At 39.2% G+C, this 16,185-nt stretch overlaps 1 protein-coding gene and 1 long non-coding RNA gene across 9 annotated transcripts in view; one reads left to right on the forward strand and one right to left on the reverse strand.

Moving 5' to 3' along the window:
* TEAD1 (TEA domain transcription factor 1) overlaps nucleotides 1-16,185 on the reverse strand; it is a 206,602-nt gene that overhangs the window by 33,813 nt on the left and 156,604 nt on the right. For 4 of the 8 annotated variants that reach the window (XM_087878628.1, XM_087878640.1, XM_087878637.1 and 1 more), the window contains 5 exons: nucleotides 9,696-9,707; nucleotides 6,396-6,530; nucleotides 6,147-6,193; nucleotides 3,714-3,775; nucleotides 2,794-2,918 (listed from right to left, as the gene is read on the reverse strand). In XM_087878628.1, the coding sequence (XP_087734754.1) occupies nucleotides 2,794-2,918; nucleotides 3,714-3,775; nucleotides 6,147-6,193; nucleotides 6,396-6,530; nucleotides 9,696-9,707 (381 nt within the window). The remainder of the gene's footprint in view (nucleotides 1-2,793; nucleotides 2,919-3,713; nucleotides 3,776-6,146; nucleotides 6,194-6,395; nucleotides 6,531-9,695; nucleotides 9,708-16,185) is intronic. The other 4 variants (XM_034417112.3, XM_034417116.3, XM_034417115.3 and 1 more) reach the window with 1 other exon arrangement.
* The window catches only part of LOC117665351 (uncharacterized), a 42,693-nt gene that overhangs the window by 720 nt on the left and 25,788 nt on the right, over nucleotides 1-16,185 (forward strand). The window contains exon 2 of the long non-coding RNA XR_004591321.3: nucleotides 7,000-7,070. This is a non-coding gene — a long non-coding RNA (uncharacterized LOC117665351). The remainder of the gene's footprint in view (nucleotides 1-6,999; nucleotides 7,071-16,185) is intronic.

Here is a 16,185-nt window from a genome sequence, read left to right on the forward strand (position 1 = left end):
AATGACTTTAAATGTTACAGCCCCCCCCCATTTTATGTTTGATTCCAAATTGTTCAGTTTTCTGTATTTATTATATTCTCTCCTGCACAGTTTTAAAAAATATCTAACAGATATGTTGAAATAATTATTTTTAAATTTTAAATTAAATTAAGATGAAAGATGGGTGAAAGCATTATGTATAATTTCACCATTTTAACCATGTTAACATAGCTAATGACCCTGAAATAAATTACACTTAGAGAGGTTTAATATATAATTCTCAAATTTTACTTTTGGCTGAATATTGCTAAATCTCGTAGGGATGTTTGAGTGGTTGGGGGTTGAATTTGGCTAAGAATTTGGCTAAGCCAGCAAAAAACTATAATAAGTAGGATACTATCTACAGAACTAGAACAAAAGTTATGCTGCCAGGAATTACTTATTTTACTAAACAGTAATTGCAGAGGTGGGCTTCAGCCGGTTGGGACCAGTTTGGGCAAGCCAGTTGTTAAGATTTTGTGCAGTTCGGATGACTGGCAAATTGTACCACTAGCTGGCCCCACCCCACCCCACCCCTCTCCACCCCACCCCTTCCAGTCACTCCTTATCTCGCCTTGGCTGGGGCCTAGAGTCATGCCTGTGGCCCCATCAGCTCTCTGGCTCCTTCGCTCACTCACTTGCCCAGAGAACGCAGTCCCTGTGGCCCAGCTGATCTCCATGCCTTGCCTGCTTGCCTGTCTTCACTGCAGCCTACCATTTAGGCCACGCGGCCAAGATATCTCAGCGCCTCAGGGTAGACACAGCGAGGCTTGGCTGTCATTTGGGCCTGGCTCTTGCCATCCTTCCGCCCACATGCCGCCTGATTGCCCTCCACCTCGGCTCGGGGGGACGTGCCAGTTCCTGCCTCTCGCCTTCCACGGGGCCTCTGTCTGCATGCTGCCCATCTGCTCACCCTCTCCTCTGCCTTGGGTTCTGCATTCAGGCCGCAACAGGGAGACATGCCACTTCTGGAAGGCTGTCACGTTGGGGCCATTGCTCCGCTGTGCGTGCAGCCCTGGGACATCTGCCATCCTGGAACGCCATTGCCACCAGGTGCTGGCCCCACTGGGCTCTGAAGAGCAGGGCACTTGGGCCAGCAGAGGCGCATGGAAACTCTGGAGCTCGCCTTTGGGATGGATCAGTTTCTCCAAGTGAGGCGTTGCTCCCTGGGAAGGGCTCTGCGGCTGCACTTTTAAAAAAGGACTTTTAATGAAATCTCCAATGTGGCAGCCAATGCCGAGCCAAAAAAACTAGCTTTCCCCCCGGCGCATCTGCCTTATCTTGCTAAATTGGGCCTAGAGCCTGGGGGAGGATGAGAAATTTAACAAGCGGGAGGGGTGGGAAGGACGGAAAGGCAGCAGAGCGAGGTTCATGAAGTAAACTCAAGTTTCTTAAATTGGACCAGTAAAAGGCCTGTGTATAATTTTCTGCCTGCTGTTGGCTGTCCTGCTCCCTCCTGGAAGTTCTCCAGCCTGCCAGAGCACTGCCTTCCCTGCTCCCGGAAGACACGGGCTCTCCACAGCTGGCCGATGAGGGCACCGGCAAGGGAAGAGGTTTACAAGCTTGTAGGATCATGGAGCTATTTGAGGTTTTTACGGCCTGCCGGGACAGTGAAATCCAAAATCTGCCAAAGAATCGAGAGAGGCATGTGGCCGAGTCCCTCCGGCGCCATGAGGTGTGTGCGTGTTTGCTTTCTGTGTATGTGAAAGCCGAAAAGGAGGGGACGACTTTTCCTGCCTTGGAAGCTACTCAGAAGGCAGCCGCCACGGCCTGTCCCTTTAAGATCCCCCCTCCCCCCCGGCCACGGAGCCCTTCTTCATACAGGATCGCCTAGCAGTGAGGAGGGAGAGGAAGAAGGGGATGGCTGCTAGCACAGAGGGGAGTGCTTCTGGGATGAGAGGAGCCGGGAAGAGAAAAGGCAGCTTGCAAGAGTGGAGGCAGGAGAGCAAAATAAGCGAGTGAGTGAACATTTGGCCTGCCGAGTGGCCTCTTTATTCTCCCCCACTCCCAAGGCAGGAGTGAAAAGCAACCAAAGGGCCTTCTCGCCGGGAGCGCTGCCCTTGTTCAGATTCCCTGCCACCCTCTGGCGGCCCTCATCCGAACACGGCTGCCCCACCAACCGACACCAGTTTCGGCGACACCACCACCACCTGCACCCAAAATCTTTCATCTTGAAATGTTTCTTGAAAGTCACCCCCAAAGGATAAGCAAAGTAGGATCCTTATCCTACATTCTCAGTAGGGGTAGTCCTCAATTTATGGCCACAACTGAGCCAAAATTTCCATTGCTAAGCACGATTTAAGCTTTGCTCCATTTTGTGATTTTCCTTGCCATTGTCAAGTGATGTTTAGTAGTAGTAAATAAATAGAGATTATATCTTGTTGAGACTTTTGAAGTGAGAGGCTGGGAGGCAGGGCCAGGTGTGGTGAGTGATGTTGAGCTGGCCACCCCCATCCAGTCACATGATCACCCAGCCACACCTACCCAGCAGAGAACCAGTTGTTAAATTATTTGAATCCCACCACTGAGTACCACATTGTTAGTAAAAAAGGTTCAAAAGCCAGATTCACTTAGCAACTGTGTTACCAACTTAACAACTGCAGTAATTAACTTAACAACTGTGGCAAGAAAGTTAGTAAAATGGGGTGAAACTCATATAACAACTGTCTTTCTTAGCACTCAAAATTTGGATTCTATTGTGGTTGAAAGTCAAGGACTACTTGTGAATGAATGAATGAACAAATGAAGGAAGGAAGACTTTGGAGATGCACTTACAGAGTCTGGATCCCTTTGTTGCTCTAGAAAAGCAGAAAATTCTACAAGTCTGAGTTTAGTTGTTCCAATAGATCGACCTTGCCAAGCTGGAACAGATGGTGCTGGAGCTGACGTGGGTTCAAATCCTAAAAAAACCAAAGAACCATCCTTCATGAAATTAATAAATTTATTGGTTGTTCTAGACGGTAAATGGTTATGAGCTAATGGTAAAACTAGGCTGCCTTTTCTGAGGGAACAAATTTCATGCTGTCTTTTAAAGGTCAATTGAAGGCACATTTGTTCACTCAGACATTTGCAAGATGACAACTGTCCCAAGACTAGGATGCCTTTTCAGCTGTCTTTGACCTGAGCTGCATTTTTCATGCTGGTACTCCAATCGTGTTATCCTACTGTTGTATGATAGTTTGTTTTATAATTACTGGGGTGTTGTTTTTTTTTTTAATGGTTTCTGAAAGTTCCTTTGGGAAGGAAGAGCGCAGTGAAATAAATGCATGAAATAAAAGTTTAAAAAATAAGAAGAATCGCAATTGTTTACAGGGTCAACTTGACACTTCATTTTGATTTCACTGTTGTTTTGTTTTTTGCCAGCAACGCCAGTTTGAATGATTCTAGCTGAGTTTCTGCTTCATTAATGCTTCCACCATGCAGAATTCTGGAATACACATCAAACTACTGCTGTGCTCAGAAGCGGGAGCAGTTGTTAAGCAAGCTCCATGCATATTCTGTAACTACTGATGAATGTGCAAATAATTATGTACACAGGTTCACATACATATAGATTCATTATTGTTAACTAAGTAAAGAGGCTACCAAACTCCCCTGCATATTTTGATACATGCTTTAACAACCACAACCTGTGCTGAGCTCTAAATATGGTCTGAGTCCCATCCACCCACCACAAATAAATTAATAAACGTTACCTGAAATGGGAGTTGTGACTGTGGGCTGTATAGGATAGGCCTGCTGAACGAATGGCTTTATGCTGAAACGAACCAATGGACAATGAAATCACACACCCTTGCTTAAAATAATTATTACTAAAAAAAAATAAGTATATTTCTTCTCATTGTAATCCAGTCCAGTGCAATTAATATTTACTGTAAATATTGTTTTGTATTAAAAATAGAACCTCAATAAATGCATTTACTAAACTACTGACTAAAAAAAGGAAGGGGGCCAAATTCTGTCAAGGAGCATTTGGTATAAGTTTTAACTCAGCTGGAAGCTAGCCACAAACAAAACGGTTGGATCCTTATTGGGAATCACGATTATCATCTGCATCACAGATCTGTCATTGTTCCTGCCTTTTTATGGATAACACATGGACTCAAGTTTAAACTCTGGGAGATTTAAGGTGGCTAGGATTCCTACTTTCCTGCACAATAAGCAAGGGCCATGCAAAGCTTCATGGGAGTGCTTTGCTATGACAGCAAAGCAGTCCCATTATTCCCTTGCTCCCTTTAACAGCAAATGGGCTGGCCACACTATCTCACTTTGAGGCTTCCTCTGGCAGATCCCAGTAAGGGAGTGAAGAGGCTTCTTCACTATGCATGTACAGAAGTCTATTTCAGCTACAGTGAAGCAGTAGACGAGGCTTAGAGCAATGCACAATATCTCCCAACGCACTGTTGTACCTTCTTGTCTTGAGGAGAAGGAATTGCATTGCCTCCGGGCTGCAAAGTGACTTGCCAAGGCATACGCAAACTACCTCCCAAGGGCCAACTAAAGAGAGATTTCCCTCCCCACCCCCGGCTGCTCTAGTTGCTTTAATTATGGTGCCAAGCTCACTACTATAACTCATTGGTTGAACCCATGCACAAAGTTAAATTACTCAAAGCATAAACCAGAAATCTCATGCCTTTTTAAGTAATTGATTAGGTGACTTCCTGGACATTCAATAAATTCTCATATGCAACTAGGCTGGGAGTGGATTTCTGGGTTATATGTTTTTTCTTAAATAGCTTTCAACATTTTTATTTGCTTTCTTTTAAAATGTACCTATTTTTCAGCCAAGGTACTCACAGCAGCCTATTGAGTCATATAAAATTATGTTATATGTACAAAGCACCTAAACTGAAATATGTTCACCATCAACTTTTTGCAGCTCTTAGACCTCGATAAAATGGATGGTGTCAAAATTCTGTCCTTTCTTGTTGCATTTTTAAAGTTATGGTGACTGTAAGAAAGGAAATGGTGAATGAAAAGGCCCAGTGTTTTTACCCTCAAACTCTGAAACCCACCTATTCCTTATTTACTTATTAAGTTTAAATAGCTGCCCTTTGCCCATTTTTGAGAGTGACCCTTGACATCCTGCACAAGAGATGTCAAGGAATATGCCATAAATCTTTGTACATGTATTTCCCTTGACACTAAATACTAAAGGAAAAAAACTACGTTCAGTTAACATGCGGAATTTGACAGAACCAAGCTGGACAGAGAGCTGGAAACTGGATTGGTGGCATGCCTGCTGAGCAGAAGACACCTAGCCTAATTCTGTGACCTGGTGTTTGTTGAATGTACAGCCTAGAATGAATTATGCTAGGACAAAAGAGAAACAAAGCAGTTGCAGTCTTAGCATTAACTTGCAAAGTTCTTAAACCAGGAAGACAATTTGATCCTCATTGACTTCACAGTCATTGTACTGGGTGGTGTACAATTAAAATATTACTTGTGAGAAGTTGGAAAAGAAGATTGCAAATGGCAACAATCACGTAACTGTGAAATGTTGCAACACTGTAAATGTGAACTGGTTTCCAAAAGCCGAGATCACCTGACCGTGGGGTCACTGGGCCAGCCACAATTTCAAAGACCAGCCATAAATTCCCTTTGCTCAGTGCCATGATAATTTTGAATGATCATTGAACAAGTTGTTGTAGCTGCAAGGACCATCTGCAGGGTAGAAATGTTTGGGGAATTTTCTAAATTTCAGGAATTAGTACTTTTACAGAAAAGTTTGATCATGTAAATACTATATACCAGTTGGTTTATTACTTTTTTCATTTATAGAGAAAGGCACTAAATTCTATTGGACTGGTAAGTATTATTTCAAATAATAGATAGTCCTTGTTTAGAGACCTCAGTTGGCACTCGATCGTTAAGTGAAATAGTCATTAAATAAATCTGTGACTGTAATTATGATCTTACTTCAGTTTTCCTTTGCTCTACAGACTAGTGAAGATTGTAAATATAAGAATTGAACTCTAAGTTACTTTTTCATCACTGTTGTAAGTGCAAACAGTCACCAAATGAGGCAATTTCTACCTGGAAGTGCAATCGGGCAAATATTCCATACCATCACATATGTAAACCAATATACAAAACCAGAGATGCCTGTTTCTTGATTTCCAACTTACTCCTGAGAAGATCCGGGCTGTCCTGTTTGTAGCATCCCAGGCCAAAACTAGATTGGGTCAAAAGGAAAGAAAGAAATGAAACACAGAGATTTAAAGTATAAAAGTCACTTTCAGTAAAGTACATTTTTAACCCAAAAGATTTATAACGGAAAAGGGGAAGAACCTTTTATGGATAAATTAACTAATTTAGGCATATTCTGCCAATCACTTATGGAGAAATATATATTTTATTTTAGCCAATTAACTTACTCCAGGTGCTCCAGGGAACGTCGGACGGGGAATTCCTGGCAAACCCAACTTATTGTGAATCGCTGTTGCAGACACTATTTGAGCGGAGGACATGGCTGCCATGTGTTGGAGTGCTTTGTCCTTTGCAGTCTGATCCTTTAACATGACAATTACAGGCAATCATTAATAGTCCGGACCCAACAAAGCACACTGAGCAAGCACAGTTAGAAAGCATATGTGCTAAAATTAAACGGCACAGGAAATGTGAAAAATACAGAGCATACCATGCAGAAAAATGTAGCTTTGTGGGGGATGAAATACATTCCAATTGCATCAGGGCAAAGTTCTTTGCTCAATATTATTATGTTTAATTCTAAAAGAGATTCTCTGCTGAAAAACAGTAGGAAGTCGACTGAATGAGAATTGAAAGCTGGGATGATGCCACAACAAAGTAGGAAAGAGCCTGTGTGCTGTGCCATGCCGAAAATGGAACTCTGAAGCAGCAACAAAGTCCCATTTCTAGTTTGGAATAAAAACTTGTTTTAAATATGTACATCGGTAGACTGTAAAATAAATGTAAATCCTTTGCACATTAAACCTCATCTAACTTCATTTTTTTTTCCAGGAAGCCTAAAAGCCATTTTAACGGTTGCTGTGTGTACAACAAGGAGAAATAGGACAGCGCTACAATGCAAGGTACAAGTTTGCAAGAGTTACAGCAAGTCTTATCTGAAGTGGTTGAAAATGTAGCACTGAATATTTTCCTAAGGAACGAGGTTTAAATGTGTAGGGTGGACGTTACCTTTAAGGCTGATCTATAGAGGAAGAATCATAGAATAAATATCCAGACGCTTGGAAACATTCTATTCCAAACATCATTCGATTAAAAGTATTTATTCATTTTACTTATTTTTATCTTGCCTTTATTATTTTTTTACAAATAACTCAAAGTGGCAAACATATCATACACACCTTCTTCCTCTTTATTTTCTTCACAACAACAACCCTGTAAAGTGGGTTGGTCTGAGAGACAGAGAGAGAGAAACTGGCCCAAGGTCACCCAGCTGGCTTTCAGGGCTGAGGAGAGACTTGGAACTCACAGTCTCCAGTTTCCTAGCCTGGTGCCTTCACCACTAGACCAAACTGGCTCTAGCAATGAAGGACATCTAGAAATAGAGTGATATGCCTAGATTCCCTCTGGGCTACACTGTAATTGTGGGCAACTAGAGCAAGAATCAGGACTTGAGGAATTAGCACATTGTAGTAAATTATAATGTAGTTGGTTTAGTTTTGGATAAGAAATCTGAGTGAATAAAGCATGATTTATTTTAGGATAATAAATTATAGAGTTTGTTACTGGCTTACTGACTGCAATTCTATCTCGAGCGCAATGTGCAAAGAGGAATACATGATTTGTGGGATTCCATCTTATTTTGGGTTTGTTTCTTGCCTAATCCTCTAATCAGTCCAGAGGGTGCAAGAAAAGAACAGCTAAAAAGAGAAGAAACAAGCTAGGAATTAGCTAATGAAGCCACAATTATTTTGCTCATCCCGAAGACTGATCCTGGTTTGTTTCCACTTATTCAATAATGAATTTATGAACACAACCACTTGTGGCCTCTTACTTCCTAACGTCCTAAGGTATAAGATTTGCCTTGTTAATCACACAAAGACAATCACATATGTTCCCATAAACTAAGCTTGGGTTGGCCACTCTTGAGTCATAGAACTTAACTAGCTCAAGTTCCAGCTTTGAACCAAGAGGTCTGGATTCTGACTTAACAACCTCTAACACAGGAGTGTCAAACTGGCGGCCCGCAGTCTGGATGCATCACGCGCAGGCCACGCCCACCCCAGCTCTGCGAAGGGAAAAACATCATGATACAGCACATGACGGAAACGTGACACCGGGAGTTTGACACCCGTGCTCTAACACATTATGTCAGTGGCTGTTGCACAGCAAGAATTGCTAGTTTATCATTTTCCTCTCTATGTCAGGAAGACAGAATAACTGTTTTAAAAGGGAACGTTGTTGCTAAACAAATGCAAGTTCTGTGGAGGGCTGGAATAATGCCAGCATGGCTGATCCCTATACTGTATTATATACAAACTCACCTTGGAATCAGCAACCAAGCTGTACATCAAGGTTCAAAACTAAGAACCATTTATGAATTATAGTTCTAAATATGGACTAACACTGCATTTGAAGTTTGGGTTTCTCTTAAGATTTTTAATATCTACAACTTTGTTTGATTTATTAAATAAGGACAGAATTCTTGAATTAGACAGAAATGTCTATTAATTCATTCTGACTCATTGAAATTAAAGTGATTATTATTGAATAATAATATGATTTTAGAAAACTTCTAAAGGGTTGAATGCAGTGTTTTAACATGGAGGATTAATCTTAGTTCAGTTTTTTTAAAATTTAATCTCAAACTACTAAGAGTCTCTTTTTGCTTTTCTTTTTTTCTTTTTTACTGTGATTTTAAACCTCTACTAAATAAATACATAAATCTTGAAGTAAGAAAGAAAAGAAAATGTGCATGCTTGGATATATTGCTGCCAAGAGTCTGCATATAAAAGATTGGGGTTTCATATGATGTGGAGAAAGCCAACTGCTAGAGAGAGATGCATTTGATTGATAGCATCCATGCATTTGTGCCATTCACACATAGATTCCACCTGTGTGGGGTTTTCCCCATTGAGCAGCAGCATCTTTGAAGTTACAAGCTGTGCATGAATGGACTGAAATGGGCAATAGTCCAAAGAAAGACTAGCCAGGCACTGATTTATTGACAATTAGAAGTTATATTGTATTCATTCACATTTTTTCTCAGAGATCATTTATAACTACTGCTGTATAAGCAGCAGAAGAATTGATTTGAATGGAAGTGAGATAATTTACATTTTGCTTCAAAAGTTTTAACACCATGGGATAAATCATGGTTTTAGGAACTGATCAACTTTGGATGTAAGACTGAATAGTGAAGGGACAGAAGCACTAAGAGGCAAACCTATGATTACAAGCAAAGTTGCAAGCATGCTGGCTAGAAATGCATGCCATCCAATGTGGAATACAGATTCACACAAGTATTCCCTTGAAAGCTCATACAGAGTAATGAGAAGTGAGCAGCTTTTTAATTTGAACAGCTCCTTTAGAAGCAGCACAGGCTAATAGTATAGTTAAAGCTACTAAAAAAGAATATATATATGTATACATATATATGTGCCCACACATACACATATGTATACATACATATATACATATCTCTGCCAAGCATAGTTAAAGTATATATTTGTTTTACTGACAATACTTACCATGCTTGTTACCTGGATGTAACAACAAAAAGTTTGTTAAAATGTTTCTACATAAGTGCAATTTCTTAGCAAAATAGGCTACAGCAAATTTAAAAAATAGAAGGGGATTGCAATTCATTCGGTATTTATAGGAATGTTAAATTTTCACCAAGAAGCAGATTCATTGAAAGGCGGGGGCGGGGGGGGGAGAGAAGGATTTAAGAATAGACATGTTGATAACTTTAATAAAATTAAACACCTTGTTTTGCCAACACTGCCAAAAGACTTAAGACACTGGTGGTGGAAGCTCCTGTATCAATAATGAGATGCTGCCTATTTTAAACTATCTGATTTGGGAGGGGGGGGTTGATGGCAGGAGAGCAGCTGCTTATAGTAGTTTCTTCCATCCATCCTGCACAGAATACGAGACCAAAATCTGATCTGGCATTAATGTTCCAGAAATGGCCATAACACTTGTGGACCCGTCTGTAAGCTGCTCTTGCAGGCGAAGGGAACAATTGAGAACAGTGTGGTTGCAGAAGAACTAGGAAATATACTGGTTGGGATGAGAAAGAACCTATTCAAAAAGCTAACCAACTCCCTGACCAATTTTGTTACCCAAGCTTTTGGATCTTTTATTACCATTTTAAATATGAAAAATAAGCAGTACTGGTTCTAAAATCACGTCTTACTTTCTGTACACTTATTCTAGAGCCCATCACAACCACAGCCTAGCCACACAAAATTTTAAGTGCCAGAGTCGAGCTATGGACATTCATCTCAGCACCTAAGCCTCCAAAGACATAATGGGATTATTGTGATTGTGATTATTATTATTCACGTGGTCAGCCAGATGTTAAGACTGGGTTCGGCATTTTTGTCTACCTATTGAGTCCTTACCAAGGACCTGGGATAGGCAAATCTGGATGATTGACGGTATTACAGATATTGTCGTAGGATGCAAGCTGTTCTAAGTAAAGCCTTCTTCTTCAATTTACTGATGGCGAATTTGTCGATGCCAATGGTGTTCAAGTGGCACTCCAGTTGTTTTGGGACTGCACCCAAGGCGCCTATTACTAATTGGTACTACCCTTGCTTGCCTTGCCATAGTCATTCTATTTCTATTTGTAGGTCTTTGTATTTTGTTATCTTCTCCAGTTCTTTCTCTTCCATTCTGCTGTCTCCAGCCACTGCCACATCCACTATCCAGACTTGTTTGTCTTTCTTATCGACAACTGTTAAGTCGTGGTTGTTATGTGGCAGGTGCCTGTCTGTCTAAATTCTGAAGTCCCAGAGCAATTTAACTTCTTCATATTATGATGTTGTTGCCACTTTTTAATACATGTAACATAAAGCAACACAAATACCTAATACCTCCCTCCTGTTTCCCCTCCAACAACCTCTTTACCGGGTGGGTTGGGCTGTGAGGGTGGCTTTCATGCCTGAGGGAGAGTTCCTAGGCCAGCACTTAACCACTATACCATCTCTATTATTTTCATATTATACCCTGTCTAGCCAGTCAGAGAGATTCATAACAACTATTAATTGGGCAAGCAAGGTCAAATATGCAGATTTCTTTCATATTTGGAGAAAGTAATGGTTGGGTTCATCTGAAACACTAAGCTTATTATATTATATTATATTTTTAACCTTGGCTTACCATAAATCACAGTTATCTGGGGTATTGACTAAACTATAATCCTATTATCTACACATAATGCTGAGATGTAGTAGATGGGCTTGTTATTAAGCCATAACAAGTGTGTACACACACACACACACACACACACACACACACACAGAGAGAGAGAGAGAGAGAGAGAGAGAGAGAGAGAGAGAGAGAGAGAGAGAGAGAGATATTAATATTTACTTTGAGCTCATCTACTACATCTCAGCATATATCTCAGCATATAACCATTTTACACCAAATTTATATTTGCTGATAAATAAAGGGAGACTAGTATAGATCTATTTCAAGCTCTTTAGCTCTCATCAGCTAGCCATACCCTTACTTGGATTCGAACCTGGGCTACCTGCATATTAGGCAGTTGTATTAACCTGTGAGCCACAAGTTCTTTATCAGCAAATACTTGGTATTAAATGGTTTGTCGTGAATGCGACTGTTTGAGGGCTCCTGGATTGAAACTGAAAGGCGAAAGGGAAGCAGTATGCTCCCTCCCATATTGGGGTAGACCAGGTGCTTCGACAGAAAAAAACACTTTATATATATATAAAATTTATACACACACACACACACAAGTAATATTTGTTGCTATGCCTCTGGCAGCTGGCTTGCTTGCTTGATTTCTGGCATAAAGTTGTCTCTAGCAGATAATGTTCTTGTTTGTTCTGGAACAAATAATGATCATCACCCTCTCTCCTGATAGATAATTTTTACCTATTTGGGGATATCTGCAGGACTAAATAGACTTCCCTGCTTTGAAAGTAAAGAAGAAAGAAGATTTGGCCTTCTGTCTTAATCTGCAGTTCTGGCGTAACTCCTAAGAACTGATTAAATCACTCATTAAAATGCTATATGACGTTTGAGCAACTAGTGAAGAAGTCTACATCCAATTAAAACTGGATGGGGAATTTAGGCAAGGAGATTAGCAGTAATTACCTAAACTGGAATTTGGCCAAGATACATGACTTAACACCCTTGTTCTCCACCTCTGAGTACACTGGGATCTTTAATGAACATAAGTAATCAAGACCTTGACTTTTTAAGAAAACGTGCATCTATTTTCGCTGTCAGTTATGCAGCAGTTCATATAAAACAGCTTAATTAGAATAAGGTACAACTATGAAGTTGCTAGTGCAAATTTGAATAGAAATTTGACATGAATTATTAATTTAAACTATTAAATCATTAAATTATAGATTAATCTTCCTTAAAACCTTGGAGCAAAGTAGCATTTCCTTGGACAGCTATTATATATATTTTCTTTTTTTAAAAAAATCCAGAAATATTTAAGCTATATTTAAACAATTGCTTTGACCAAAGTAATCACAATGCTTCCTAAAATAGTAAACACGGACAAATATTCTATACCATATTTCCTACACTACTCTCCTACACTATTCTGGTCTCTGTCAATCCCCATCCCACTTTTCGGGTGGGGGGTGGGGGTAGGATTAAATTTTATCAAATACAGTGGGGCAAAAAAGTATTTAGTCAGCCACCAATTGTGCAAGTTCTCCCACTTAAAAAGATGAGGCAATGAATGCAATATATTCATGTATAATATAAACAATTTTTTTAAAATAAATCAGATTCCATGGTTTCCATTGCTTTTGAAAAAAATTACCAAAAAAATAAAATATGATCAGAAGATTCCATTTTTAAAAAACCATGGAATTACTTACTGAAAGTTATAAGAAGCTGATTTTTTTTCATGTTGTTCTCCCTTAAAGAATTTAATCAGTCCAATATGTTCTTAGGAAATTAATTTTGTATTTTAATAAGATAAAAAGTATATTTAATTTAAAATTTCAAAACATAAATTGGTGTGGGTGTATAATATTATAATATAATAATATATATGGATACACCCACAAACATATGAATTTAAAAATGATAAATATGAGCATAGTTTCTTAATAAGCAATTTCAGAAATCTTATTCCTGTTCATATATACACCATGTTCACATTTATTAGTCAAGTGAGTATTTTGACCATATCATCCTTTGTATGCATATTTTCCACTTCCAAGCTGTATAAACTTAAATGCTTAGTGGATAGAAGCAGATCAGGTGATGTGTATTTGTGTAATGAGGGAGGGTGTGGCCTAAAGAGATGAACACCCTATATCAAGGTATGCATAATTATCAGGCAGCTTCTTTTCCTCAGGCAAAATGGGCCAAAAAAGAGATTTAACTGTCTCTGCAAAGTCAAAAATTGTAAAAAGTTTTTCATAGGGATGCAGCACTCTTGAAATTGCTAAGATATTGGGGCGTGATCACAGAACCATCAAACATGGTTGCAAATAGTCAACCGGATTGCAAGAAACCTATTGAGAAAAAAAAGATGCACCTTAACTGCCAAAGATTTGAGAAGAATCAAACATGAAGCTACCAGGAACCCATTATCCTCCAGTTCTGTCATATTCCAGAACTGCAACCTTCCTGGAGTGCCCAGAACTACAAGATGTTCAGTGCTCAGAGACATAGCCAAGGTAAGGAAGGCTGAAATCCGACCACCACTGAACAAGACACATAAGTTGAAACTGCAAGACTGGGCCAAGAAATACCTGAAGACAGATTTTTCAAAGGTTTTATGGACTGATGAGATGAGAGTGACTCTTGAGGGACCAGATGGATGGGCATAGAGCTCCACTTCAGCTCAGATGCCAGCAAGGTGGAAGTGGAGTACTGGTATAGGCTGGTATTAAAGATAACCTAGTTGGTCTTTTTTGGGTTGAAGATGGACTCAAAATCAACTCCCAAACCTACTGCCAGTTCTTAGAAGACACTTCCTTCAAGCAGGAAAAAGTCTGCATCTTTCAAAAGACCATGATTTTTATGCACGACAATGCTCCTTCGCATGCATCGAAATACTCCACTGAATGGCTAGCCAGTAAAGTGACATGGTCCCCTTCCTCACCTGATCCTATTGACCCTAAACCCTATTGAGAACTTGTGGGCCCTTCTTACGGGAGAAAACAATAGAGCTCTCTGAACAATGTCTGGGAGGCTGCTTCACAAAAAAGTTGATCGTCAACAGATCAAGAAACTGACAAACTCCATGAATGGAAGGCTTATGACTGTTATTGAAGAAAAGGGTGGCTATATTGGTCACTGATTTTTTTTTTGAACTGTCAGAAATGTTTATTTGTAAATTTTAAGTTTGTTTATTATTCTCACTTTTAACAGATGAAAATAAATGAGTGAAATGGGAAAATTTTCATTTTTCACTTAGATGCATAATAATTCTGCACACTAATAGTTGCCCAATAATTGTGCGCATATAGATATTCTCCTAAGAAAGCCATAACCTCACTTTTACTTTCTTAAATATTCAGGTTTGAGGTTTATTAACATTTTGGGTTGACCGAGAGTACTGTAGTTGTTCAATAATAAAATTAATCCTCCAAAATACAGCTTGCCTAATAATTGTGCACACAGTGTAGAATTGATTTGAATAATGGAAGAGGAGGAGGAGGAGGAGGAGGAGGAAGAAGAAGAAGGAGGAGAAGGAAAAGGAGAAAGAGAAGGAGAGGGAGAAGGAGAAACAAGTGCCATGGAAATATGCAATTGTTCTAAATAAAAGACAGTAGAATAATTGTAGCCATGATCTCCAATTTTCTTATTATCAGTGAAGAAGTGGAAGACACAAAAGCTGTCTATTTCAGCCAGCAATAGCCAGTGCTGAAAAAAGAAAGCACATTCAAAAGCTGTCCCAACTTGCTGCTTAATGAGGAGCAATTAATCCATCTTATTGTATTTCAAAATGCAGAGGACTCCATTCACATCAAAGAGAATTTTCCAAGGCTTTTATTATTATTTTTCAATAAAGAGAAGCTACATAGAGCTATCTTTAGAAAGCCGACAATAGTATTTTCTTTTTACACACAAACAGTATGAAATGTCCACTAATGGATATCAAATCATTGCATACATGTGAGCAGTAGGCATTTTTTTTTATTTTGTTTAATGAATTCCTAATGGATACTGAAAACGAAGCAAAAATATTAGTTAAATGTTACTGTAGATCAGTGCAAAATGAGGAGCTGCAGCATTTCCTACGGCGGGTGGGTGAAAAGCAGCAACCCACATTTCTGAATCGATCATTGAAGATATTATTAACTGAGTTCAAAAAGCCTTAGCCCATATTGGGGATATTTGTATAATATAGGTAAAAATCCTGGATCTGGATAATTGTTTTCTACAATAATGACAAAAGTGCAAAGAACAGTGGTGTGCTCCTAATACTCAGCAATTTGAACTCAGGCCCTTTCAGTGCACTCCTTCTAGTATTCACTACGTATCTTTTGGATAACTAATCAGTCACATATACCGTAGAGAGCTGCTATGAAAATTGCAGGCTATAGGTATAGGCTGTTCAGTTTACCTACTAAATGTGTGAAAGTCAGAGGTGGGCCTGTTTTTTATCCCACTATCAAACCCTAAATATTGACAGTTGAACTCTTATGAAATACTCATAATTCGGAAACATAAATTTTGCTTTCTAATTACTGAATAAAGTTATTCATACTACGGTATAGAAATGCTATGGCTGTCCGTCCTCCTTTTTTAATGTTTTTTTAAAAAATATTCCTATTAATGGGTTTAAATTTTTCAATGTATTTTAAAATTTGCTGTTGTACTTGATATTTATTCATCTTGATATGAATTTTTTTTAACAAAAAGAAAAAAAATGTTGTCTTCCTTCACCAAGTATTTCAACCTGATGAAGCTATGAGCACTGAAGAAATCTTAGGTATCGTTACAGATTGTATGGCTATAGAGACTAATTTGATTCGGAACTTAATAACTGCAGCAAGACTTTTG

This window comes from Pantherophis guttatus, chromosome 1 (assembly GCF_059756535.1).
Source record: "Pantherophis guttatus breed Tessera chromosome 1, ASM5975653v1, whole genome shotgun sequence".
In the NCBI taxonomy this organism is placed as follows: Eukaryota; Metazoa; Chordata; class Lepidosauria; order Squamata; family Colubridae; genus Pantherophis; species Pantherophis guttatus.